General features: G+C 44.2%; 1 protein-coding gene across 1 annotated transcript; it reads left to right on the top strand.

Annotated features, from left to right (window-relative positions):
* The first annotated feature begins 534 nt into the window (after positions 1-534).
* On the top strand, positions 535-25,210 carry ip6k1 (inositol hexakisphosphate kinase 1). Its single transcript, XM_080494843.1, has 9 exons — positions 535-666; positions 11,224-11,524; positions 12,829-12,974; positions 13,925-14,051; positions 17,443-17,686; positions 18,841-19,022; positions 20,247-20,422; positions 20,588-20,821; positions 21,098-25,210. The coding sequence occupies exons 3-9, from the start codon at positions 12,858-12,860 to the stop codon at positions 21,575-21,577; spliced, it is 1,560 nt and encodes a 519-aa protein (XP_080350969.1). The 5' UTR covers positions 535-666; positions 11,224-11,524; positions 12,829-12,857; the 3' UTR covers positions 21,578-25,210.
* Positions 25,211-25,257: the final 47 nt, after the last annotated feature.

Here is a 25,257-nt window from a genome sequence, read left to right as displayed (position 1 = left end):
TTGAGATGGATGGGATGTGTATTAAGAAAGCTTTTGAAATTGCAAACTGTTTCAAAGAATACTTAAAAATTTAAATTGTGATAAACCTTGTGGAATTGATAATATGGATGGCAAACTTTCTTTGTAAAGCACTGTCAATTGAAAATTGACAAGCTTTATGATCATTGTGTAATTAATACATTATTGGCAACTCTTTCGTAACAACTAATCCCTGTCCCAGAAGAATATAATAAAAGGTTAAATGTTACATAGATAACAAAGGCACTTAAATTACACTTTGGTCTGCGTCTTTGTAATGGTGCTATATAACTATAACTGCCTTTCCTTGACTTTATTCAGCATGTTTTCTAAATGCAATGTGATTAGGTTTTAATAAAAACGTTTTGAAGTGATTATGAACATTTAACATTCAAGTCATTCAACATGCAGGAGCGACTGAAGCTGCAGTCCCCGCTCCCCCCTGTAGGTGGCACTGGAGGGCCGCCGTGCTGTAAATGAACTGTAAAAATCCAAACAGGCTGCGTTAGCTTCGCCGTCATGACGTTAGCACCTGGGATGTTTTTCTCGGCCGTTAAGGAGTTTCAGTCCCGCGGACCGACATCCGTGACCCTCCCCAGTGTCTGAAGCGCATCCGACGTGTCCTCCGCGGAGTCCGCAGTCCTGAAGGTGTGTGCTCGTTCTGACAGCTCGGAGCCTTTTAACGGGAAACACTGCGTAACGGCGAGCCGTGCCGTTAGCCCGCTAGCGTTAGCATGCGAGGCTACTTAAACGGCAGACCGCGCCGGACTAACGTCAGTGTTTTTTGAGCCCAGACACCGGGACCCGGAGCGGCGGTAAGAGGCGGAAGGGGGGGCGCGACCCGACACGGGGCTGCTTGGAAGTGCGTTTTGTTGGCCGTTTTTAATTGAGAGGAGCTGACTTAGCTCGTTAGCATGTTGTCATGCTAAGGTCAAGAAGCTGGACGGTGTGACAGCGAGCGTTAACTAACATGGTCCCCCGGTCCTCTTGGCACCAGCCGGGCTGGGTGGCCACGAGCCGGGCCGGCCGTCGGGGGTTGGTCGGAGTTATCCCTGCAGCTCGGGCCGGTGTCGGTGGCCCCGTTAAACTTTCATTCGCCCGCATGAGTTTCCTGGTTCAGGTGAGCATAGTGATGCGTCGTGCAGTGTGAGGCTATTGGACCAGCTTCAGGATTCTTCAGGTTCTGGATGTTTTTTTTTTTTTTGCTCAGGTGGACCAGCTTCGGGATGCTTCAGATTCAGGGGGGGGGGATTCACGTTTGGATGTTTCATCTCTGCTGGTCTTGGCTGTGATCATGGCCATGCTGTGTGTGTGTTTGTTTGTTGTCACACTACTGATCCAGGGCTGCTGTTCTTATCAGGCTGCTGCACGGTCGGAGGCAGTAAACAGATCTCACACTGCGAGATGATGCATCTCCATCTCGTCCTCCGATGTAATGTCACGGTACTTTCTGAGGGGCTCGTGCATTTCGCAGGGCTGGATTTGCTTTTGCATACTTACTCCATCTTGTTTGTAGCTCTATTGCCAACACACACACATAATAACTTTCAGTAATTGTTGTACTGCTGCCAATTGAGGCAGAACCTGCTCCTGCAGTACCATTCATTTCATTAGTCTTTATTTAGTCGCGAGAGCCACATTGAGATTAATAATCTCTTTTACAAGTGTGTCCTGGCAGCATGTTGACTTTTATTGAGCAGTACCAGAAGATAATCCACGAATCCTCGTCCTGTCTGATCAGTGTAAAGCCACCGCTGCAGAGGCAGGTCTACCTGCTAATGCTAACTGCTTTGCATCCATGTCACTTATTGAACCATTTAAAAAAAGGTCTTAAAAACCTCTCCATCATTAAAGCAATACAAGATGTACAGCATGTAAAAAAAAAACACACTGTCATTTATTTCACTACATTTCTTCTCTTGTTTTAGAAGGTGCTTCTCATGTTCTAGCCTTTCCTCCCAGTCCCGACCCCACATGTAACCAGCACATATTTTGCTGCACGCCACAGAACACCATGCCACATGATGTTATGTGTTATGCACATAATGCCATGTAACTCCACACAATGTCACGTACTGCCACACCTTCTAAGACCATGCCATGTAACGCCACTTAACACCACATATTGCCATAACTGTGGCATGTAATGCAGCGCGACGCAACACTGTCATGCGCGTTATGTTATGCACTTGTGACTTTTTATGGTCATTTTATGTTATTTCAATAGTTGTTGTTTTTTTTGTCTCTGCTGCCTCATTTTGCTTTTATACATGATTATTTTGTCTGTCATTTCATGAATCACTTTGCTTCATGTATTCTAAACGTATATCTTCACAAGTTTATTCTCGTCATAGAAATCATTTACCGCTATATTAATGTCACACGTCTGATGAATGCAAGCACGTTGACACTACAACGTTTCGAATGAAAATGCATCATTTTTGGGCTTTGGTTTGACAAACAACAGCAGAAATGCTGAAAATGATGTCGTTTTTTCATGTCGGGCCTCTTATGGTTGCTGTTGTTTGCTTTTGTAATGAACTACGGTATACACTATAAACATTAACAATGGGAGTACACAGATTCGTATGGAGAGACGAACAAGTTGGATTATTGTTGTTGTTGTCCATCTACTGAGCATGTGCAGAAGAGCTATTTATTATGGCCACGCTTGTGCAGTAGCAGCCATTCTGCTGTTTACATGAAGCCGGAGCCCGAGAGTCTTTAGAAAGTTGTGTTTTCCCTCCGTTTCTACGCATTTCCAAAAGGTTGTGTTTTCAGTGGCTTCAAACACCGTTGTACTTTATTCAGACACCCAAAATGCATTCAAATTTTTTGCATTTTTACTTGAAAACATTCAGTAAATAGAGCCTGGAATTTAAAATTTCTTGTGTTATTAGATTGTATTGTTTCACTGCGTGGTACATCAGGTTCAGTCATGATCTCTACTGTAGAGTTGCTTTATTAACATTATTATTTTCACCACTCAAGTCAATGTATCTTTAATATATTTAAGGTTTTTTTTAAGAGTAATTTGAAATGTAATATAACTTCTCTTTCTGCTTAAATTTAAATCTCATATTACTATTTTATATATACAATTTAATAATATATATTTTAAAATGTTTCTTTCTTTAGTGTCATCACTTTTCATCCAAGTATATTTTGAAGGATTATTTGAAGTTGGGTTTTTCTGTTTGAAAATTTGCTGCCATGTTAGTATTTGATTATAAACAAAATCAAAAGAAATGCTTACTTTCTAACTACACAATTATTTTAGGTGAGATAAAATGCTTGTGTGTTTCTGCTTAAAGTGTACTTTATTAAAATAAAAAGTTCAATTGAGTTTCTAAACTTGAATCTTTTTATTTTTAATTGTTTTGGTGGGGGTTTTTTTGTTGAAAAGAAAAAGTTGTACAGTGTAAAAGAAAACCAAAAAAAACCCAAAAACCTTTCCCCACTTTGTTGCTGAGACAGAATGTAATTAAAGCTCAGTCGGACGTCTGTTGAGGTGAATTCTGCGAGTCCTGTCGCCAAACTATAAATAAAACATGACCTGTGACTAAAGTTATGTCGCCTCACTCCAGCATAATCAGCCTTCAGTCTATAATTTGATCATTGGGATTTTTCCAGTTTGACAGGAAGAACCTGTGGAAAGTTTCCATCCGTCTTTGCTGTGAAAGAGTCCAGACGATATCACAGGGACCATGGAGGTCAGGTGGATGACTTTGGGCTTAAATATTATTTAGAACAGGTACAGTAAATCCCTCGGGGTCACAACATAATGCAGCGGTCAACATGGGACTTAAATACTAAAAGGTTGGCGCCGCTGCTGCATACCTGGATACAAACGTCTAGAACACATAATTACTTAACGTTCAGTAAAAACACATGGAATATTTAATGTTTTTCATAGATTTTGTATTGATAGTATATTTATACACACGTGGTGCCTCTCTAACAGAATCAATGAGGTGAGGTAGTGACTCTCCAGCTGAATTCATGGTGGAAACATTAATCTGAATTTATGAAGAAGAAGCCACAATGTTTGGTTGCAATTTTCAGTCAAAAAGCAGCAAGGTCAGAGATTTAACAGTGATTTCGCTCACTCTGATGATGTATTCGCATACGAAGTTCAGTGGAAGTTAAATGTTCGCGGGAGAAAGATGCTCTATAATCTGGATTTTTTATTCAGAAACAGTATTTTGCCTTAATTTCACCGTAACTCTTAGCTCATCTTTGCTTTTTAAGCCTTTCTTATCTTTCCTTATTTGATCTTTTCAAATCTGATATCTGCTTCTGTCTCAGTTTATAATTTTTGCTCAATGAGAAACAGAAAACTGATTTGGATTTGAAGTTTTTTCCACAGTGAGGCTGAGGAAAAAGCAGATCGTCTAAAAACACATTTCCTTTTTAAGAGCGCACTTGAGTACGATGAGGCGTGACAGGCCTCTCAGCTGATTGACATGTCGGGAGTTTTGGTTGTCATGGTAATGCCAGCGTGAGGTTTGTGCATGTGTGTGTGTGTGTGTGTGGGGGGGGTGTTTTGGACTGATGTGAGCTTATTGTTGATAGGACAAATTGTACTTGTGTGTCTCAGCAGCTGTTGACTTGTGTGTCAGGGGACCTGGGCGGCAGCTGAGTGTGTATGTGTGTGTGTGTGTGTGTGTATGTGTGTAGTTTATAATTTTTGAGCCTGACTCACGTGTTTCTGGAGGTTTTGTGCCACAGGACTGCAGGATACTGTGAAGCAGCTGCAGCTCTGTTCCCCCAAACAACTCTTTCCAAACCACCTCGTGTCTTCTCCGCTCTGCTTTCCTTGTCTCTTCTTTTTTTTTCATTGCTTCAACTCCTCCGAACTTGGTCATCGGCTTTTCTCTAATACCTCTTGACAACTTCGATTTAAGATATACATCTTGTTTTGTACACCACGTTGGTCCTCGTCATTAAATTAGTGTTGAGTGTAATGCAGATCATTTTGAATGTAAACATGGAGTGGAGAGCTCCTCAGTCACTTTGGGGCCCGTTTACACAACTTTTCCCATTTTTTGTAGAAACGAGGGCAAACACACGTTTCTTAAAAAGCTTTGGCTCCGTCTCTGTGTGGTACCGTGGAAACACCACATGCTCATGTGCATCAAGACTGAATAGTTCTTCTGGGCTCAGTTGGGAGAGCGGTCGCCTCCCAATCGGAAGGTTGCAGGTTCAAGTCCCATCTCCATCTGCCCACAGGCCAAAGTGTCCTTGGTCCTCGGTGCCTTGCTGGTGTGGATGTGATGAATGACGTAAATTGTTTTGGGCTGCTCATGTAGCTGTAAGGCGCTGAACAAGTGACGTCTATTTACATTCTGCACTTGTGTGACCTGGTGGACAACAACAACATTTTCCTCAGAACATAGTTTACACCCTGCTCTCTACTTTTGTCCTTCTCATTAATATTAATGAATCTCCAAACTGCAGACATCACTCGTGCCGACTTGTTTAATGGCGCGTGACGACACGTCTTACTTAGTTTTTTGTTTTTTTACATTAATGAACTTGAAATCTTTAATAACGACATTACAACTTTATACTCTATTATGCTTTGCCGCCACATCAATGCAGAATGGTCCCAAAATCAGAACCTCTGATTTTTCTTGTAAAAAAAAAAACCAAAACAATTTCGTCCTTTTCGCTGAATATTTGAATCAAATTTTTTCTATTTCTTGACTGTCGTTGGCTTGGCGGGAAACCCTGCTTTCTCGGGTCACCGTGGATTTTGCCTGGCCATCGTTTCTTCCACGTGCTCCAGCCAGGTGGAGTCTGCTGGAAACTTGTCCTCGTCGATCTGTCGTGGTTCCCAGGGCATCGGCGTGTGTGTCAGCAGTATCAACACGCAGCCCTTATTTAGCATTGTCTGGCCTGATTTACGCTGCGCTGCAGGAATACAGCCACTCAGCAGGAAAACACGCTCACGAGCTGCTGAGGTAAAGACCTCAGGGTGAGTGTGACGTCTTAGCTACGCCTTGTATTTCTAGGATTCATCCACAGTATGAAATGGAGCTTCTGTCGGGAGAAAAGCCGGCTGGAAACACAACCGGTAGGGAAAAAGGCTTCAGCTGGCAGCATTAATCAGCCTAGCACACAGTTGACTTCCCGTTTCCCCGACATGCTGATCATGTTCAGTCCTTCACCTTTCTGCAGAGCGGCAGAAACAAGGCAAGCCTCTGTTGTAGTGCAGTAATACACATTAAAATTGTTCTCATGATCCTTTAGATCAATCCTGAATCCTATGCAACCCATCCATGCCAGCAAGCATCTGATCACAGCAGGAAACTAACCTGGAAGTCGCCACTGCAGCAACAGGGATCAGTCAGTATCATATAGAATTTTGGGCACGAAGGTTAACATTAGGCGTGTGTGTGTGTGTGTGTGTAATGATTTTGTGAAGGTCCATTAAACAGTTAGTTGTGCCGTCACCGGATCTCTTCGTCTCAAAGACGTCCTCGGGTCCGATCAAATGATAAACAAGCTTCAAATCCTCAGACACCCTCGAAATTCAACAACATGCGGCCGAATTTACACAGAGATATTCCTGGAAGTCTTTAATTGGCTCTCAGATCTGTGACTTACTGAAGGACACACACACACACACACACACACACACACACGGTCAGTCAGTCAGAAATAGGAGCTTAATCGGTAGCTGGACGCTGTCCAGCCGTAGTGAGCCGTCACTCACGCTGATGATGTAAGATATGCAAACACAGATCCTCCAAGCCAGGGGTGGGCCATCCTGGTCCTGGGGGGCCGCAGCCCTGTGTGTTTTCAATGTTTCCCGGCTCAAACACACCTGCGTTCTCATGATGAGAGCTCTGCAGAATGTTTGATAACGAGCCAATAATTGCTGTGTGGATATGAGGGCACATTGAAAACGTGCAGGGCTGCGGCCCTCCGGGACCGAGGTTGCCCACCCCTGCTCTAAGCTGATTGGCTGGCTGCTCCGATCATTCACCGCACCTGGCAGCACACAGAGATGACAGACCAGCTTGTTTGTTTGTTTGTCTGTACTGTCTGATGAGAAACCTCGATCGCCGAGGACAACAGAAATGTCTCCTCTCGAGCTGAAGACCCAAATGTTCCCGAGCATGGATGTCTGTGTGCACGCCATTGTTTATTCTCACCATTGTGTACCGTACACGTTTTTTTTTTTCTAACGTGCAGGAAAATGAACTGATGTAACTCCAGACGAAAGGACAAACAGCCCCGTTGTGTTGGCTGCAATAAGGGAGTATCCTGCAGGAGATTTTAATTCACGTCAGATAACATTAGTTGTTCCTCAGTGATTAGTCTGACCTCAGAGTCATTCAGAGCAGTTACACAGCACTAAACCCTATGAAAACAGCCAACAGCTAAAAAGGCATCCTGCATGTGTAATGCCTGTGATTATAACTAAAACCAGCAGTATGACGGAGGCAGAGGCGCACATTTAAAACCACAAACAATGCAATCCACTGAATGTATTTCTTATGTAATGCATGGCGGCATTCGTTATGCCCAACACATGATGTGATTCTAATTATGTAATCACCCAATCACATTTATTGGAGATGCAAAGATTCACTATCAGTTGTCTAAATACCATCTGGTGGATAAAACTCGCACTGATAATAAATATAATGAAAATATCTTATGAAATATCAATACAAACTACTAAAAATAAGTTATGAACAGAAGAAGTGTGGGTTTGATACAAGAATAATGAAGTTGCTTTCACTTTAGGGACTTTTTAGCACTTCTTTCATCCCATAGTGTTTCGAGAAGGATGTTTGTAATAGATCTATTAATTTAATGTGTTATTTGCAAAAGGAACATTACTGTGACTTATGATTCATAGTATCACATGTCTTCTCCTGTGGTTTGAAATGGAAAATAGGGATTATTGCCCCATCATGTTGTTGAGTTATATCTTCTTTTTTTTTTTTTTTTATGATTATATGATACAAGGCCCAGTTTACACAACAGTGTTTTCAAATGTGAAACTGTGTTTTGGGGGTCAGTTTACATGACAACGGTGGTGGGAGTCTCTGAAAAACGTCTTGTAAAAATGGCTCGCAACGTGAAACATGTTTGAAAACGCTCTCAAATGAAATGGTTGAAAACGTAACCGTGAAAAGGCTCAAGCTCGTCTCTCTGCAGACGGAAACGCTGCCACTGTGCATGTGACTCTGGAGAGTGGTCACTTGGTGCTCCTAAACACATAATGCCAAGACACACACACACACACACACACACTCAGTCACACACACACACTCAGTCACACACACACACACGACCCCTGAATTACAAAAAGAAAACCTCCAGAAATGTCAAACAGCATCAAGAGCAGAAACAAGGAGGAAAAGTGAAAAGGTCAAAGACAGGAAGTTTTAAGAAAATATACAAGTCTTGATGTATTGGGGACATTATTCCAGTCAAGCTTTTTTTTATAAATCTTTATAGCTAATAATTGGGAGGAGGAAGAGGTGATGTTTGTTATGCAGCGAGGAATGGAGGTGAATTGTCCTTGGCTTTGCCCTCCAGCGGCCTGTTCCCACCCCCCTGCATCACACTGCCGCCCGCCACACACACACACACACACACACACACACACACACACACACACACACACACACACACACACACACACACACACACACACACACACACACACACACACACACACACACACACCTGTTGTCTTTGTGCCAGAAATTCACTGCTGGAGACGCATTTAGATCTGCTAACAGAGGAAACAGTCGCTCCGCTTTCTTTCTATGAACCAGGGAATGTAGATCATGTCATTGTTTCTCCTGTGCTGTTTTACAGCCGTCCGGATGTTGGACTGAGGCCTTGTGGATCCGGCAATGTTTCAAGTGCTTTTTTCTTTTTCCCCGTTTAAGACAAGTTTCACATTAACATGGCAATGTTTTGAAAACGACACTGAAAAGCATGTAGTTTTCATTTTCGCCGCTAATGTTGGTTGTTTTTGTAACGATGCAATGCAATACGATGCAGAACAAGCTGCACTGCAGATTCCACATTGATTCTAGTAAATTAATGCCGACGACATGAGTGTCATCGATGAACAGTTATGAGTTTAGGCATGTGCTTCAGCCTCTGTCCACATCTGTCTGTCTGTTTGTCCCTCCAGTCCTCGGTGGGCTCGTCTCAATCCCACATCAGAGAACAGATGTGTCCTGATGTTTACTGTGTGCTCCTAACTTTAGATCTCATCTCTCTCCCGGGACCAAACATTGTTTACTGTGTGAGCCGAATGTGTGACCCAGAATGTGAAACTATCCTCCTTTTTTTTTTTGTTTTGTTTTCTGGGAAATAATAATCATCTTAGTCATGAAGCAGAATTTTATAATATTAGTGGTTCTGGACTTGAGGTAATTGTTTTTGCTATAATAAACTACGTGAGACATTAATGCAAATAATTGATTTTCTTTGATATATTTTAAGGTGAGATTTGCAAATACTCAAGTTTAACACCTCCATTATTTTATTATTTAATTTTGCGATGATTCATATTTTTAGACGAATCGTAGGAAGACAATTTACACTCTGTTTACACAACCACGTTTTGAGTGAAAGTGCACCCTTTTTTTTTGTGCTTCCGTTTCATAAAAGTTGCATTTTGCTCCGTTTCCATGGAGATGGAGTCCAAGAGTTTATCAAAAAGTTGTGTTTTCGGCGGCTCCAAGCACTGTTGTCGTCTAAACAGGGGCCACAAAACACAACAAAAACTTGCGATTACAATCCTCCTGCTGAGATTCGATCATCAGACTCTTCACTGTGTATTTCTTCAGCCTGGTTTTTGGTGACGGTGTGTTTGTCTGTGACGTGAACTGCTTCTCCCCACACCGCTATTTCACTGTGGTTTATTTTGGGGGAGAGATGAACCTCCCCTGAAGCCAGCAGGTGCTCAGCAGGTGTCTTTAATCCGAGGGTGAGAGTTTGAACATCATCCAGCTGTGGAGTATTTCAAACACGAGCAAAACCCAGAAGCCGTCATGAATCTGACACATCCTGCGTTTCTCTGCTGACGACGATTCAGGACTTAGACGTGTTCGTAACACGACGAAAGGCCCGGAGTCGCTGTCTTCCGTTTGAAGGAAGCGTTTGGTTTGAGGATTTTGCTCGGAGCCGACTTTGTGACGTCGCCCGTCCAGCGTCGTGCTTCGTTACAGCTGTGACATTGACCAGATGATGCCTTTGTAGAAGCAGGCAGTGGGCGGGTTTGTGTCTTCGATTTCCTCTTTGTTCCCTTATTACTTCCAGCCTGCCGCTCTTACCTCCAGGCTGGAGACGAGTCGCCGCGGGGCGGAGAGGAGGTGTTTATGGACATTGACAATTTAATGCCGGTGTGAAGAGCTTCCATCTGAAGCGACACGTGTCTGCTGGTTTGAGGTTTGCCATCAGAATCTGGAGTCAAGTTGCACGGATTATCAAGGTTAATGTTGGAACTCCAAAAGTTACCGAAAGACTATTCGACGAACCTAAAAAAAAAAGGGGACTCTGGTTATTTCTTTACCTTCAGCTCCAGTTAGCGGAAGCAGATGTTGTGAGGTTTTGGTCCTGCGGAGCTGTGTTGTCTGGATTACAGCGTCTCTGAGTGAAAGATGTCAAACTAGCACCGCTGACGGCCGCCATGCTGCCCTGCAGGTTCATGTCCAAATGGTTTAGTTGAATGATGGTCTATTTTCTTTAAAGGAATGATTGTTTACGTGTTTTTTATTCCTTGTATAAATGCAATGTAATAAACACTGTTTATAATAAGTACTGATGAACCGCTCTGGTTTTGTGAGACAGTCGGCTTTATTGCACACTATACTTTTAATCCTGTTTCTGTTTTTTTATTATTTCTGTTTGTTGATTGAAAGTTTATCCTGATTTTGTGCTCAACTGTAAACTGTGGTGTCGTGTTTCTATACAGTATACATGTAGAAGCTGTGCAGCTTATCGACACCGTTACCACTGATCTGGACAGGATAAACATGCACGTTTAGTAAACGTGTTCTGTGACTGTTGCTCAGATTGAAGATGGTGATGTTACCGCGGTCTTCGTCTCTGTGCAGTTTTGTTATGTTTGGAGAGAAAAAAACAAAAAAAACTGCACACTTTGTTTAAACACTCCTGAATCTCCGGGACTGAGCCTGGTGTTCTTGTCTTCCCTCGCAGGACGTGGTGAACCTGCCTACCTCACACGCTGCTTCTCCTGCCAGCCCCCCCGAGCTCTGCCCCCCTCCCCCCCCTCTCCCCTCCTCCCCCCTCCTCCTCCCTCTCCTCCCCCCCCACATCCCCTGTCCTGATTGAGTCTCTGTCCTGCCGGCGGTGGATTGGAGAGCTCTGATTGACGGCTTTGCGAGGTGGATATTCGGTCTGGCGCCGCCTCCCCCCGGGGCCGGTGTGCGCTCCCAGCAGCCCGTGGTGCCCTGCGCCCCCACCTCCCCGTCACTGCACACCCGAGCCCATGACCAGGGTAAGACCACGGCACCAAGTGGACTTGGACTCTAGGGGAGAGTTTGCATGTTCTCGATTGGGAGACGGCCGCCGTTCCTCACCAGGCCATGCAGTCTAAAAATAGGCCTGAACTGTCCCGTAGGTCCGAATGTGAGTGTTTGTCTGTCTCCCTTTGTTTGTCCTGTGAGGGACTGCGATCAGCTTTGTTTGCACGGCGCGAAATCAAACTAAATCTGGAGGGCACAGATTGGAATGTTTGACGTATCTGTGAATTAGACGTTGAAAGCCGACGGCTGGGACCAGGACCACGGGGCAACACGGAGAGCAGGCGGTTTTCAGCTGCTGTCTGGCTTAATGAGGGCTGATTGAACATTTTCTGAATTGCTCCTGTCACTGGCTGCATCGCCATGGAAACCACTGCAACCACACCAGCATAAACAATGCTGAGATGCTTGGAAATGAATCGTTCGGGCCTCGTCATCTGGTAGAAGTCAAAGAACCCACAGCTGCTGCAGGCAGGGTTTGTGTTTCAGACACAGACGGACCGAGCGAGTCTGTCAATTGTCTGCGTTCATATCGTCTATTCAGTCATCAGTCTTGACATATTTGCATTTTAGATCATCAGTCCTCTAGAATCTGGATGTTGGTGAAGTGACATCAGTTAGTGGGATGAAGATGCTCTGTGATCTGCAAGTTAGCGCGTCGAAAAAATAAATTATGAACTAATGACAAGAAGAAGCAGAAACGAAACAACTGAGATAAACCACCAGAACCACAACGTGTGGATAGACGGAGATAGTGACTGAGCTTTGAAACAATAGTGGAACTGTCTGAGTCCAAATCACTTTAATAAACTGTTCAGTACAGAAAGACTGTGGAAAGTGAATTTTTCTGCAGGATTTTGAAAGAAAGTAAGTGTATTATTTTCTTAAATTAAATGTAGACTTTAATGCAGTAAAGAAAATGTTTGTAGTTATCATTATTTTGGATTCGTTTACAGGATTTCGGGTGAAAACACTAAACTTTAGTTGCATTTTCGGTGTGTTTTTACATAACGACAGAACGGTGCTCACAGCTACTGATGAACACAACTTTGAAAACTGCTCCCAAGGTCGAACTTTTTGGAAGCACTCTTTGTGAAAACTGGGGGAACCAGTCATGGTAAAAACAATGCATTGAAAAAAATGCAGCGTTAACGGTGCCTAAGCGTTGTTCTGTTCTCATTTTACTGATCCGGCACATTGAGCCAATCAGAAAGCAGCTTGACGTTTGACGCCTCGGCTTCTCCGCCACAATGAGCACTTTTGTTGGTCTCGTCTGCAGGAGGAGGCGCGGTGCGTCCGCCAGGAGCCATGTGCCTCCCTCACACCAACAACATGGACAACAAGCTACAGGGGGCGGGGCCAGGGGGAGGGGCTTCACTTCGACCACGAGAAGGAGGCGTTCCACTGGAGCCCTTCATACACCAGGTGAGCGGAAATGTATTGTTCTTTACTTCACTCCAAAACGAGTACGATCAAGGGTTCAATTAAGAAAAGTAAAAAAGTAAAAAAAATTGTGATGAAACAAAATGTGACATTGAGTGAACACACTCGATATAAAAACGTTTGAGTTTACCTTGGAATTGTAGAATATCTTATAATAAAAACTTGTTTAGAGTAAAATAGACAACATTACCCATATAGAGAATAGAATACATTTTCTCATATGAAGTACAAATGTTGATATAATGTCAGTATAAGGCAATGAAGCAATAGATGTAGATGTTTAGGTTTTTTAATTTCATCTGGTATTCTGAAGTAAGAAAAAAGTTTGGGGTTGAAAATGGGATGTTTTTAATAAAGTGTGCTCAGAATAAAATAAGGTTTCATTGAGGACAAGAATGTATTAATAGAAACAAAATCTAGATAAACTGGTAAAGGAAGCAAAGCTGTAGGATCAACAAATATTGAGAATAAATTCAGGAAATGAGAATGAAAGCCAAATTAATATTTTGTCTGAATGACGTCAGAAAACTTTGAACGTTTGTAAAAGTTCAAATGATTGAAATAGTAATTTTATAAAGCTGCTGAAATGTGGCTTTAAATTGATTGCAATGATGCTGAAGTTGACATTCGGTGACTAAAGGGAATTATGATGAATTGTCAACTTTATTTGCCTTTTTTTTTTTTTTTTTTTTGCATTTTTTATTTACACATGCACCGATACCACTTTTCTAAAACACGACTACTCAACCTTTACCTACTTACCGATAATGAATACCAATACAAGCACTTTTCAGCTTTTTGCACATCAGTAAATATATTTGTCACTCTTTTAGCTCCTAATATTGTGGCATTATGGGATATATTCTCGTCAGTATTTAGTTTTTCATCCTAAATCCGACAACTGTTTTGTGTGTGTGTGTGTGTGTGTGCAGGTGGGGGGTCACACCAGTATGATGCGCTACGATGACCACACGGTGTGCAAACCTCTCATCAGCAGAGAGCAGCGCTTCTACGAGTCCCTTCCTCCAGAGATGAAGGAATTCACTCCGGAGTATAAAGGTCAGCCTCCTCTTAGCGTCCCCGTCCCGGGACCGGGAGCTGCTGGCGTGGATCCGGCTCAGAGCCTCCGTCGCCTGACGCACTCTCCTGAATCTCAACGAGATCTGATCCCAGAGGCGTGGCGGCCCAGCCGGATCCGACCCGAGCACAATTAGACAAAAACATCCAGCGGACCCGAAAAAAACGGAGAACAAACCCCCTTCGCCGCACGAAGCTATCAGTTAATTAAATCACTGCGGTGGAGACCAGCGGCAGGAATAATTGGAAGCTGATCTCCAAGAGTCACTGGCGCTGAAATTAATTTTGTATGCTTCAGATTGGGAGTTTTATTATTGAGACGCGCCCTTGATGGCAATCCAACTTGATTATTTGTCCAGACAAATGTTTGTGTACTTAGAACTGCCTCCTCTCCAGTTTTACGGCCACTTCTGTAAACATTGTTTTCAGAATGTCGCCGCGGCAACGTGAAACGTTCCTGAAACAAAAGTGCGACAGTGATGCGTTTTCACTTGAAATGTTGTGTAAATGGAGGCTTAAGAGAAGCAATCCCGTGGCAGAACTGATCGACACGGCTTCACATTAAAGTGTTGCTGAAGAGTCGCTGGCTTCAGAGCTGAAAACGTCGCTGACTGAGGAATTGGGAATCAAAACACAGGACTGACTTTGTGGCTCCAGCTTTTCCCTGCCACTTTACATGTCTTGCGCACCCTTTAACACTGATATCCGTTGTTGATCCTTTTTTCCCCCCGTTGGATTCTTTTAAACTTTTTATTCTCGTTTTTTTTTCCAGTTCACATATTTTTTTTAAATTGTTTTAACAATAATTCCAGCCTGGCTGTAAATAGACGTCCTCCCCTGAGTTTGCTGCTGCACACAGTGGTTTAGAGGAGAGGGAAGGAAGTACGGATGTTTAATGGAAGTGGAGTGGCTTCACCGCTCTGCTCTTCATCACCCGACACATGCTCCAACTGTTTCTACGGGGATTTGCTGTAGTTACAAAGCCCAAACAAAGGCCGACGGCCAGTGTTTCACACACTCCTACACTCCACACTTTACCCCTCCACACGTAAATAAAGAACTGTTCTTACCCTGGACGGAGCATTAATAACTTCAGTGATGGCTGCAGATGTGGCTCTGCGCCCTGACAGCCATCCAGGATATAAAAGCGGCGGGACACTTCCTGAAGGAAGGCAGCCGATGGGTTTTTAATTCGCCAGTTTTACATTTCTTTGACGCCCGCTTGCCTCCTGTAACACAGGTGAGGCTGGAACGTGCTACGAGAGGCGAGCGGTGTCTCAACACTGCAAAGAATCAGAGTCAGGCCTGGTTATAGTTATATTGTAGTTACATTCAATCTAAACTTTATTTATATAGCGCCAAATACAACAGAGTCATTTCTAGGTGCTTTTGACAGAGAAATAAACCCAACAAATCCACATGAACAAGCAGATTTGTATTTTTTATTTTTTTTTGCGACTGTGGAAGAGCAAAACTCCCTCGAACCGGAAGAACTATTGCGTTTTCAAAAAGTTGTTTTCAGTGTCTCCAAGCACCTTTGTTTTGTAAACGGACACCCAAAATGCGATGAAATTTTCACGTATTCATTAGAAAACTTTGGGTAATGCAGCCTCGGTGTCGTTATATTAATGTCACAGACAGGCTGTGACCAACAAGTGTTGGAATTCCTAATTTTCAGTGAAGAGGCAAATGCCGTCAAAAAGTCCAGGCAGGTTTCAGACAGTTTAGAACTTTAAGGCAAAGGCCAACAAGTCTCAAAATGAAACTTCCACATTTATCCAGTTGTAGGCAAAGATGAGGAGAGTCGAGATTTGTTTTAAAAAGATTGTGATAGTTTCACTTGAAGAATTTATTAATGATTTCATGAAATGCCGCGGCTGTGTCGGCAGGTTTAAATGAAGGTGTGATGAGGTCGACGGGACGTCTCTGGTAAAGGAGGTTTGTTTGACTCCAAACAGTCTCACGTTGATTCTACTTTGATAAGCGTCTTTTATAAGCGGAAGCTTCTCGGACTAAACTGAACAAAAAAAAAAAAAAGAAGCCTAATCCAGATGTTACAGAAGACTTTTATTTATGTGGGAATGTTGCTGCCGTTATTGAGGTTTCTGGTTCACTGGGGCAGGTGCTTCCTGCACTCGTCCACTCTGGTGTTCTGGATCCCAGCGCCATGACAACGGTGATCCACAAGGGGGGCTATATTTGGATCTAAATCTCTGTCCACTACTATTGTCCTGCTGATTAAATAACAGCACAGATTGAGAGAGAGAGACGGACAGCTGCCCGGGGACGACGGTCTGAACGTGTCAAGGTTGTTTCATCCTCAGACTGTGTGACATGATCAAATTAAGTTGGTCCCTGTGTTGTGGGTGTGGAGACGAACAAGTTCTAGATGTTCATGACCCGTCTCAAGCGTTGACTCAATAATTGGACCCGGGAGGCTTCGGGTTGTCTGCTGTGTTTGCGAAGCTAAAAATCATAGCTTCCATCTTTAAATGATATCGTTGCCTGGTATTTCTTTCTACTTATCTAATGTATGAGATGCGTTTTAATTGAATTTCAGTCGTACTGAGGAGCGTGTCTTGATACAGACGTATGATGAATGACGGGAAAGCCGACGGTAAGGTGTCGGTTGAGGATGTTTTTCCCGAGCAGATTTAAAACTCTCCGGGTCTCTGAACTCGCCACAAACACAAGTTTTTACAGGTACTTTTTAAAATCTCCTGTAAGTGCTCACTTAACTGTCCTTCAACACAGCGCGGAAGAGGCTTTGTCAAATCGCTGTTCCGTTCTACCCTTAATCTCACCCGAATACCATGTCGGTACTGATAATGCAGTCAAATACAGCACTTGGCCCCCCTCTCACCGAGATCACAGCTTGGGAGAGGAAAAAAACCTGAAAACGATATGCAAAAAAAAAAAAAGCTCAATACCTTAGACTGTGACCTCATTTATGACTCACAAGGTCAACAATTCGTCTTTTTCCATTTAAGGTGATGTTTAACTCTGTTGATCGGTTTGGTCGGTCGATTGCTGGACAGCTAATAAGTACGATCTGTTTTTGAATACTCTGGTTTGAGTTGCTGAAAATACCGCTTTTTGAAAACGCTCCTACTCAACCTCTTTGTAAACGGGGGGGAAGCGTAACTTTCTGAAAACGCTCGGGCTTGGGTCGGCAGAAACGCTGCTACTGATCGTGACGTCCTTCTGCACATGCATCATCGATAGACAATAACAACAACGTGTCATAACTCCTTTCAAAAATGCAAAATTTCTGCAAAAAAACGCTGCGTTTTCACTTGAAACGTCTTGTATTTTTGCAGATGTGTAGAATGTTTCCTCACACCTCGACTGTTGGTGTCCTCCGCCTCCTCAGGTGTGGTGCTGGTGTGCTTCGAGGGCGACTCTGACGGCTACATCAACCTGGTGGCGTACCCGTACGTGGAGAGCAGCGTGGAGGGTGGGGGGGTCGGGGATCTGGAGGAGCGCGACGCCCCGGAGAGGGAGCAGCCGCGGAGGAAGCACTCCCGCCGCAGCCTTCATCGCTCCTCCTCCTCCTCCGAGCACAAGGAGGACCGGCCCGACAGGAGGGAGCCGCACGACCCCGACGCCACAGAGAAGTAAGGCCGGCGGCGGGGAGACCCGGTCGCGGGCGTTTAGCATTTTCAGAAATAACAGAGCGACTGATTCGTTTTGAGTTTATATTTGAACAGACGAGCAAAAAACATTGATTTCAATTGGAGAAACTTGCATATACTTTGGATTTAGTTCTCTCGACCACTTACTTCCTGCTTATAAAGCATGAAAAATAGACGATAATACTAAAATATTAAAGTATTTCATGAGTTTTTTTCTAGGTTTTTTTCAATCGAATATTTAGAAAATGCTTCAAGCATTTTTAGTCAATTGTGTGTTCACTTGCTGAATTGAATGTTCTCCAAATCATACGATCATTTCTCCATTATATTGAAGGTGCTATTGTTGCTCTGGAGTTTCTAGTGTGGGGACCAAAATATTAGGAACAGCTCTCCACAAAGCTTTAACAATGAGCACATAAAAGAATTTAACTCTTTAAATGAGCTCAGCTGGAACAGAAGTATATTTGTAAAGGTAGAATTTACAGCAAAAACACGATATTTAATCAGTATGTAGTAGTGGGCCTACAGGAAAAACTACATTATTTTCAGCATTTCTGCCGTTTCCATGTAAATGGACATCAGTGTCAAAACGTTGCCGTGTAAGCACTGAACTTTTCTGAAAGGAAACGCAAAAAACAAGGCACTTTGACTTGAAATGTTGTCGTGTGAATGGAGTTTAAGTCTTATCACCTCAAATGTTTCAAAGAAAAGCCAACGTGCTGAGACTTCACACCTCTCTGCTCCTACGAATGATAAACCACTGAGATCATCTAGGCCACAGTTTGCTCGTCACATCTGGAATTTTCTCTTCCCCTCATGCAGGAAATGATTGCAGGTCATCATCTCGCTGTACTTGTAAGTTGGGACGCCCTGATCGGATGGACATTAGATGTCTGGGGATGATTTCAGCTTTGTAATTATGCATAAGTGTTTCAGGAGTTTTGATGTTGCAATCGGCACAAATTTGGGTTAGAGGGACTTTCAGGTATCCGTTTCCCACTTTAATTAAGTCACCTATTCACCACCGATGCTTGTATATTTGGACTTTAGCGGGAAACCCAACTTTTTCCAACACTTCTTATTGGCGTTCAGGTTCCCCCCCTTTAAATCTCCACTCCTCTTGACCTCCCCCTCAGCCCGGCGGAGCTGAAGAGTCCCCGGCTCGACCCGAAGATCCACTCGGACGTTCCCTTCCAGATGCTGGACTGGAACAGCGGTTTGACACTGGAGAAGATCAGCCACAACCCCTGGAGCCTGCGCTGCCACCGGCAGCAGCTCAGCCGCATGAGGTCCGAGTCGAAGGACCGCAAACTCTTCAGTATCCTTCCTCACTCCCATTCCGTCTTTACGGATGGGCCGATTGCAAGCTTTTCCCAGCATGCAACTCTCCCTGATGCTTATCTTATTAAAACAAAATTGATATCACGTAATGGAGGCAAATGACAATTTACAAGCAAATTATTGGGCAACAGATGTTCCATGTTGTTACGTGAAGCATTTGTCACGTTGCTTTATTAACTGTATGTAGAGAAAACCTTGGTTCCCACCTACTAGTGACCCAAACGCCACCAGCTCAGTACGAATAACATTTTCAAGCAAATATTTCGGATGTCAGTTGTATCATAAATACAAATCTATCTCTTGAAACTAACCAAATATCTTACCGGTGACAATTGTTAATATTATTTATACTTCCCATTTAATGGATCCTTTAGTGATTAAGGTTAATATAAACCACACCTAAATATTTAAAATGAGAAATAAATTGTCTTCATCCATAAAGAAATAATAGATAAAATAATTTGCATTATAACAAAGATGATGTGATAAAATCCAGCCAAATAACCTTTATTAAATGTTGTCATTAACGTTACATTCAACAATATGGATTCATACTAATAAGAGCAAGTTAATTATATAACAACAATAATATGTACTGATCTTAATTGATTTGGTAAAGTGTGCTAATCTTATTTATTATAATGATATATACAGAATAGAAAATAAATAATTATTACTGGTATTTGTATCTGCTGGTTCCAGTGGAGGACGCTGAGCCGGCAATAATCTCCGAGGCTTTGTAAGAGAGGCTCTGCTGTGTCCAAGGTCTTCAGGTTAAAGGTCACGTTTTGATGTTGCAGCATCAAAGGAAGGGGGGGACGAGAGGGAGGGAGGGAGGGGGGGACAGAGGAAAGGCAGGAAGAGCTGCAGCTGCCTGCAAAACGCAGCTGAGGCGAGAAAGAGCAGAACACATTGGCCCCCTGCTGCTGTCGGCTCCAGACTCGCCCTCCAAAGCGTCACGTCACTGACACTGATGACCCAACTGGCAATGACGTCGCCAATCGTCCCAATACCTTTTCACATTCCAAGTGTATAATTTGAGTTTTTTTGCCAACAAATCTTTTTTTTTTCTTCCTGTAAAAACTGATCTGATCTGTCCGGCACATGTGGGCGTGTCCCAACCGCTGCGAACAGGTTGGATTTCTCGTGTGCCGAAACCTGTTTTGCCGCTTTGCACCCTTGACCGCGGCGTCCCGCGCAGAATTCCTGTTGCTGGAGAACGTGGTCCACCACTTCTCCTACCCCTGCATCCTGGACCTGAAGATGGGCACCCGGCAGCACGGGGACGACGCCTCCGAGGAGAAGGCCGCCCGGCAGATGAAGAAATGTGAACAGAGCACCTCGGCCACGCTGGGAGTGCGAGTGTGCGGCATGCAGGTTTGGCCAAGCGCGTACACCCCCTCCACCCACCTCCTGCAACACTGAAATATCGCCTCCGTCAGTTACGTCGGTTGTTTTTGTCTCTGGACGGCGTGTCGGTGTTTGTTTTTATTCGATTGGAGTCCCCGGAGCCTCACGTCGTCCCGCGTTCCCCCTCCACAGGTGTACCAGCTGAGCACGGGTCACTACCTCTGCAGGAACAAGTACTACGGCCGCGGCCTGTCGATCGAGGGCTTCCGCGAGACGCTCTACCAGTACATGCACAACGGGACGGGCCTGAGGCGGGACCTCTTCGAGCCGGTGCTCAACAAGCTGCGCAGCCTGAAGGCGGTGCTGGAGAGGCAGGCGTCGTACCGCTTCTACTCGTCCTCGCTGCTCATCATCTATGAGGGAAAGGCGAGTCCCAAACGATCCACTGCCTGCGTTTCCACATCCAGATTCAGTCACTGGACTTCCACTGTTTCCTGATGCGTCTCTTTTTTTTTTTTTTTTTAAGCCGTTTAATTTTGTTGAGTAAATTCTTCAACAGCGGTTTGAAACGTTACGCCAGAACTCTGATATTTTAGTGACATTTAAGCACATTCAGCTTTTCTTTATATGCACTGATTCACGTTTTGAATCCTGATAAGTGTGTGTTTGATGACGTCCTCACGTTGCGTTTGTTTTCTCCAGGAACCCGAGGGCCCCTCGGTCCTGGGCTCTGGGCAGCACTCCGCCTGGCAGCAGAAGGCCCCCGGGGGCCCCACAGAGCCCCCCCGCGGCCCGTCACCCCCCGACGCCCCCTGTAAAACGGACACGAGCCAGAAGCTGAACCCGGGCTCTGCGGTGGCTCCGCCCTCCCCCTCCCCTCGTCCTCCATCCACACAAGCCCCGCCCACCGCGTCAGACTGCCTCCCCACCTCGCACTCAGACTCCCCCTCCCCGGCTCCCAGTTTAGGGCCCCTCTCGGCGCCCGCCCCGGCGGCCCCCCCTGCCGCCCCGCCCCAGCAGCCCCCCCTGGTGGACGTTCGTATGATCGACTTCGCCCACTCCACGTTCAAGGGTTTCCGCGGCGACACGGCGGTTCACGATGGGCCAGACCGGGGCTACGTCTTTGGACTGGAGAGCCTGGTCCAGATCCTGGAGAGCCTGCGGGACGACAACCTGCCGTAGAGGCCGCACACACACACACACACACACACACACACACACACACACACACACACACACACACACACACACACACACACACACACACACACACACACACACACACACACACACACACACACACACACACACACACACACACACACACACACACACACAGTTTGCACATCTCTTCTCGTGAGGACCTTCATTAAAACCAAGCATTCCTGCAGCTAAACTGTTTTCACCTTCATCCTCCATTCAAAACTATGTGGTGCAGTAACCTCTCCATCATCATCATCATCAGTTTTAATATACTCGAGTATCAAGTAGATCCGACTCACTCGCAGGCTGAAATGTAGGAAAATGGAAGGAAAAACAAAAAAGTTCCCACTTCAAGGTAAAGTTGAGTCGGGGTGTTTTCTCCTCCTCCTGTCCAGGAGAAAAACTCGTCGAGTCGACTTCACTCTGAAGTTCCCTGTAAAATCAGCCTGAAGCAGAGTTTACAGAAAGTAAGAAAATGAGGGGGGGGGGGGGAATTAAATTCACTTTTGTTTTGGCACCAGAACAAAGGATATAAACAAAGAGTAGATTGAAACCAAAGTCTAATACGACTCCAAAACCAGCCTGACTGTTCAGCCAAGTGAAGATCTGAAGTTTTAACGATTCTGTCAAGTTGTAATGGAAGTTTGAGCTGCGTTCGTCCACAACTGGGAAAATATATTTCACATTGTCCAAAAGTCTCCTCTGACTTCTCACTGGAATGTTCCCGAAACCGTCCAAACAAGGTTAAACCAGTGGGAACAAATGTAAACATACTGACTCCAGTTTGGTCCGGTGGGATAAATTGTCAAAGACAGCAGTGAAAGTATGAAGGAGCTTGACTGACATCAGGCCACATTATTCTAAACGCCTCAGAAATACACACAAAAAGCAAAATACTGCACCGATTTACAGCTTAATACAGTGAAAGACTAAAATCTTTATTATAGCTTTAATTTTCACAACTGTGAAACCCTGAAGGACCCAGCTCACATTGTACACACACACACACACACACACACACACACACAGAGGGAACAGTTGTCCGCGGAGCTGTTTGACCAATCAGCCGCCTCCCACACTCACTTTACTCCCTGTCCTCCTGATCACTCCTCACCTCACCTCACTCCTCCTCTGCAGAAACCAAACTTGTACAGGTGAACAGACGCCACACACACACACACACACACACACACACACACACACACACACAGAAACCCATCCAATCATCTGCTGAAGCAATAGTTGGCGACCACAGACGACGACGACTCGTTTTCTCGTTTTGTTTTTTTGTTTTGTTTCCCCCTTCAGGGAGGGAGAGGAGGTGCAACTGAAACAATAGACGTAAGTTTCATGGAGAATTGATAAATACTTTTTTTTTTTTTTTTTTTTAAACACTGTTCTGTCCATGTAAAAGAAAAAAAGAAGAACAAAAAAAAAACCCCAACATCCGTAGTCCTGTGAACTTATCGTGTAACATCGGAAGCATCAGTCCCCAAATCTGCTGAGGAGACGCTCAGATTTATATCGTCACCATCGTCATTGTCAGCAAATCTCACAAAAGGACCTGGCTTTGTGTGGTAGACCAAAGGTTCCCAACCTGAGGTCTGGGGCCCCCGTCTGAGGGACGCTCGGGGCCACAGGCTGGGACGAGGCTTTTCCTGCTCGGAGGACGATGAGACCAGAATTAGAAGCTTTTTAGGCCTGAAAACAACCCAAATTCAGCCGCGATTCACAGAGCAGAGGGTCTTTTCTTAAAGGAAATCTTTAAATTGTTAAATAATGTGGAGGGGGGAAAAAAATACGACCAATATTTCCAACAGAAATTTCGTCTTAAGGACGACTGATCAGGGTGAAAACAGATTTTACTGCACGGACAAGTTTCCCAAGAAGAGCCAACGCCGCTTTACAAGAGGCTTTTCTGAGTCACGCTGAGCAAATGTCAGAAAGCAACAATCATCCTGCTTCTGGTTTGAGTTAAAATATAACTCCCATCCACTCTATAGATTCAGTTTTAATGAAATGTATTTAGCTTTTTTTTAACATTTCAAGGTCCAGAAGAAAACCAGTCAGCAGTGTTTTTAAAGTTACTGAAAACTAGTAACGCCTTATAGTTACTTACTTGCTTCTTTAAGAAGCAGTGACGGTATTTTACAATGTATTCAAGCTGAATCGCTGCTCACCATCCAGCGAGGAAACTATTGCTTCACTTTCAATGTGCAAAGTTCGTCTGAAGTTAGTCAGTGGAGGAAGATGCTCTATAATCTGGAGTTCGGTGAAATGGTAACGGCCCGTCTCATTGACCAACAGTCGTACTTCAGTTACTGTAACTGCGTTACTGATTTCTTCGTAGTAAATCAGGTATTGACACTTGTCTGCATTCGGGAGCAGCGTTACTTCGTCACGCGTTACTCGCGGCTCAGCCGCCTTGTGTTGACGTTTCCAAGGTCGAGAGGTCCTTGATGAAAGGAGGGAAATAAACAAACCACGACGACGGCCTTCTGTGGGATTGGTTGACATCGAGAGAACTGTGTGATCGCAGCCTTCTCCTTCGTGTGCGGCCTGGGTGACACAGATTTAATGAGAGTAATATTTTTCTTATCTATAAATATTATATGTATATATGTGCAAAATATCACCAAAACGTGACATTTATCTGCACTAAACTGCTATTTTTCCACACCTTTTTTTTTTTTATGATCATTTTATTGAACCGCCCCCTCCAAAAACAAAAAGAATAGACATTTAAATGTTGAATCATCACCCAGTGCTGCCGGAAAAGCAAAGAATATATAGATCTATGAAGATAGGAGTAAATATAAGTATATATATATGTAGAAATGGTCCTGTGACTGTCAGCAGAATTGGTCCCAACGTCTCCATTCGTGTCCTCTGATTGGCTCCAGCTCAGAGAGTGTTGACCAATCAGATCTCTCTATTTATGCTTCCTTCACCTGAGGCTGCCTGTGAAGCTGTGGCGCCCCCTGCAGGACAGCAGCAGGAATTGACCCCCCTCCCCCTTCCCCCCTCCCTCCCCCAGTAGAGCAAATATGAATATTTTATTTTTTGGTTTATCGAGGTAATAATTTATTTTTTTATCGTACCTTTGCCCACGTGTGGGTGAATGTTGTGTCTTTTACATGTCTCCCGCCCCCCCTCGTAAATGTACAAAATGTAAAGAACTGATCAGAGACTCTTGTGTGTGAACTGTCAGGAGCATAAGCAGTATTATTATTCTCATTATTCTGATTATTACCATGTTTATCTGAGTTAACTCGAGTCATAGCTGCTGTCCCACCGCGTGTTAGAGAAATGACCTCCTTTAGTCCCGGGTTTGTTTTCACGTGACATTTAAGGAGCCCGACGAGGTGCATGCACATGGACGTCCCTCCCGTCTCCGTCTGTCCCTCACCCGCCCGTCCCAGTCGTCTCCGAGCAGCCACGGTCCAACGTGTCCTCCATCATGGATGTTTTAGTCTCAGTGAATGGTCGGACTTATTTAGCAGCATTTTCTGCGTCTGGCATCATCCTGACTGTTTGTTAGAAAAAAAAAGTGAAAGTAAGTGAGATTAAATCTTTCCAGAAGCTTTTGGGCTTGTCTTTGTTTGTTTGTTTTTTTCTTTCTTATTTTTAATTCCTCATCTGGTGAAAACGTCCCGCAG

The sequence above is a fragment of the Blennius ocellaris genome, assembly GCF_963422515.1.
Source record: "Blennius ocellaris genome assembly, chromosome: 4".
NCBI classification, from domain to species: Eukaryota; Metazoa; Chordata; class Actinopteri; order Blenniiformes; family Blenniidae; genus Blennius; species Blennius ocellaris.
The sequence above is the reverse complement of the archived record's forward strand: the minus strand, read 5'-3'. Positions and strand labels throughout refer to the sequence as shown.

Coding starts and splice junctions, on each gene's coding strand:
- ip6k1 (XM_080494843.1), top strand. CDS start 12,858: ATGTGCCTCCCTCACACCAACAACATGGACAACAAGCTACAGGGGGCG. Junction 20,423..20,587: donor TGCGAGTGTGCGGCATGCAG/GTTTGGCCAAGC, acceptor CCCCCTCCACAG/GTGTACCAGCTGAGCACGGG. Junction 20,822..21,097: donor TCATCATCTATGAGGGAAAG/GCGAGTCCCAAA, acceptor TGTTTTCTCCAG/GAACCCGAGGGCCCCTCGGT.